This window comes from Galeopterus variegatus, unplaced genomic scaffold (genome assembly GCF_000696425.1).
Source record: "Galeopterus variegatus unplaced genomic scaffold, G_variegatus-3.0.2 Scaffold1276, whole genome shotgun sequence".
Taxonomy (NCBI): Eukaryota; Metazoa; Chordata; class Mammalia; order Dermoptera; family Cynocephalidae; genus Galeopterus; species Galeopterus variegatus.
The window spans coordinates 63,192-66,149 of record NW_007727387.1 but is presented as its reverse complement, the minus strand read 5'-3'; the positions used below and the strand labels follow the sequence as shown (position 1 = coordinate 66,149).

At 51.6% G+C, this 2,958-nt stretch overlaps 1 protein-coding gene across 1 annotated transcript in view; it reads right to left on the bottom strand.

Annotated features, from left to right (window-relative positions):
* Positions 1-2,958, bottom strand: part of WDFY4 (WDFY family member 4) — a 309,512-nt gene that overhangs the window by 287,656 nt on the left and 18,898 nt on the right. The window contains 2 exon segments of the mRNA XM_008576041.1: positions 1,032-1,138; positions 2,212-2,326. Coding sequence (XP_008574263.1) covers positions 1,032-1,138; positions 2,212-2,326 — 222 coding nt within the window.

Here is a 2,958-nt window from a genome sequence, read left to right as displayed (position 1 = left end):
GCTGGCCTCATTGGAGCATCGTCTCTGGGCAAGCACAGGACAGGTGCCTACAGGTGCAGCTTGTTCGAGCTTAGTTTAATGGGAAGTAATAAGGAAATGTGGCTCAGAGAGTGGGTTCTGGAGTCAGACAGACAGCAGTTACACAGCACAGGTAATCCTGTTTTCTCATCCCTAAGGTGGCACTGCCGTCATCCCACTCATAGGGTCCTTGGGAGGACTAACCGTCACAGTGCATGGGACACACCCAGCCTTGCCCCGCATGTAGGAAATAGTCAATGAATGTCAGTTGCTATTGATCTCACACTAACTCTAAAAGAGAGGCATTATTATCCTCCACAATTCTAAAATTAGTAACACCACCATAAGGAAAATGAAGATGAACGTCAGCCTCCCTCAGCTGTTAGGAATCTTGCCGAACATGACTTAGCCTGTTTGATGTAAATATGTTAACTGTGCCCAGGTGTTCCTTGGCTGCTGTCTGATGTAACTATGTTAACTGCGCATGTGCACCCAGCTGTTCCTGGGTTATCTGACTTAAGTATAAAGGACAAACGGCTCTGATCCACAGTGCCCCCAGGATGCCCCGAGAGGCCACCAGGGGGCCACCACTGCTGAGAAGGCTGGGGGCTGAGCTCGTTTCCGAAAAAAAAGCATGTCAGCCTTGCCACTGGCCCCCGGGATCCTTCCAATTACCTAGCTTGTGACCTGCATGTGAGGGGTCTGTGACCCAGTCTGCACAATGGGTTTGAAGGGTCCGTGCATGACCCAGCCTGACACACCACCCAGTGGTAGAGAAGTGAAACAATTTTCCCATGGTTACACACAGCGTGTCAACTGAAAAGGCAGGATTCAAACCTGAATTTCAGACTCTGAAGTCCACGTTCTATATCAGAAGGGGTGTAGGGGAGGAGAAATGACAATTCATTTCATGAAAAGAAAGACACTCTTGGGACATGCCACCACCCCATGCAGGACGTTCCCTACATGAGAATGAGGTGTGCCCGGGCAAAGGCCAATGGCCTGGGACTCACCGAGTCTGTCCCCGTGAGCACAAACACTGTCTTCAGGAGCAAGTAGCCATCCCGATCCGTGTCCCCCTTCCACCGCAGCAGCTGCTCCGCTGCCACCCTCGCTTGCTCTGGAAGAAAGTGACCAGCTGAGTGGTGCAGCTGCCCACACACCCAGTTTCTCCTCCATGTGAGGCTCTTGTCCCTATGACAGGTAGCTGAGCATCCACGGAGGACTTCGGCCTCCTGCCTACACTCCCCCAAGGCCACCCGTGTCTATTCCAAGCATTTCACACTCTGCCGGATTAACCTCCATGGATGAGAGCCTTCATCATGCCACCATCCCTGTTTAACAGCCACCAATGGCCCCCTATGGTCAAATGAGTAATAACAAGCTCCTCAGGATTGCACTCCCACAATCCAGAATCTTCACCTGCACCACACAGCCTCTATACTGTAGGGATCCCTGCAATCTACACCATGCTTGAACTATTCTGTCCCCCTGGAATTTTCTCCTGTCCCCAGCCCCCAGCCACCATGAAATTCTGCCCAGCCTCCAAGGTCCAGCTCATATGAGTGGAAGAATGCAAGTCAGGAGACCCCGCAAGAGATGCACGCTCTGGCCTCTGTGTCTTTTCAGGACCAAGCTCTCCACTAAACGTGCAGGTCACTTCCAATCCCAGAACTTCCTGCCAGTGACGCTGCTCCTCTGTATGTGTGTGTGTGTCTGTGTTTATTGTCTGTGTGTGCGCTATGTGTGTCTGTGTCTGTGTGCCTGTGTGTGTCTCCTTGTGTCGTGTCTGTATGTGTCTGTGTGTATGGTATGTATCAGTGTGTGTCTGTGTATGTAGTGTGTGTGTCTGTGTGTAAACCCTGTGAGTAGTGTCTGTGTGTATGTCTCTGTCTCTGTGTGACTGTGTATATAGCGTCTGTGTAGGTCTGTGAGTGGTGCGTGTAGTGTGTTGTGTGTGTATGGCCGTCACTGTGCCCAGGAGCAGCAGAGCTTCCTGAGCCCCCTTTCCGCCTACTCTGACTTTCCCTCTGTCCCCAAGGCACTTGGTGGCAGAGCGGGTCCATGGTGCTCTTTGGCCAGCACTACTCTAACTCCACGGGTAGGCAGAGGGGGGCTTAGTGCAGCTTGGGAGGGGTCTGCAAAGCTGTTTTGCTCTCTGTAAAGTGTCCTCCAGTAGCTCTTTTCTTTTACCTGCAGGTTTCCCAGCAAGGGCCTTCTGTATTTCCTGGGCAAGCTGGTCGGAAACATCTTCTGCCAGGCTTTGGAGACTGGGGAAGCAGATGATGCCCACGGAGTGTTCCCAGGCCTGAAGTGTAGCAAGCAGGATTCAGTCAGAGGTGTCAATGCTACAAGCAAGGCAAGAAAAAAGCGCCTTGCCTCCCTCCTCGCCCAAACCAGTAGCTCAACTCCCTATCTCAGGTGCATCCGAAAGGCCACCAATCACGCTGGCTGGCTAGCTCATGTGGTTAGAGTGCAGCCTTTAACACCAATGTCATGGGTTTGGATCCCTGTACTGGACAGCTGCCAAAACCCAAAAGGCCACCAGTCACCCACCTTCATAGCTCCAACCACAGTCCCTGCACCAATGCCTCTAAATTCGTTACCTTCCTCTGACCTCCAGACCCACACACCCAATTGCCCCTGGACCTCTCCCTCTGAGTGCACACTCCTGAAACGTCAAACACACAGAACCCAGTCCATCGCCTTAGCCCAACACTTGCTGCGTCTGTATCCGGGAATGGCCTTGCCAAGCACAATTGCCCTAATGGAAATTCCAAGAGTGATTCTGTAGGTCCCCCTGTCCTTCACCTCCCTTACCCTGTCAACCACTATGTCTCACTGGTTCTTCTCCTACACAGTTCTCAAATCTTCTACAGATATCTTAGTTTTAGCCATTCAATTATTTCATGAGATAAATTCTAAAATATGGGATTGCGA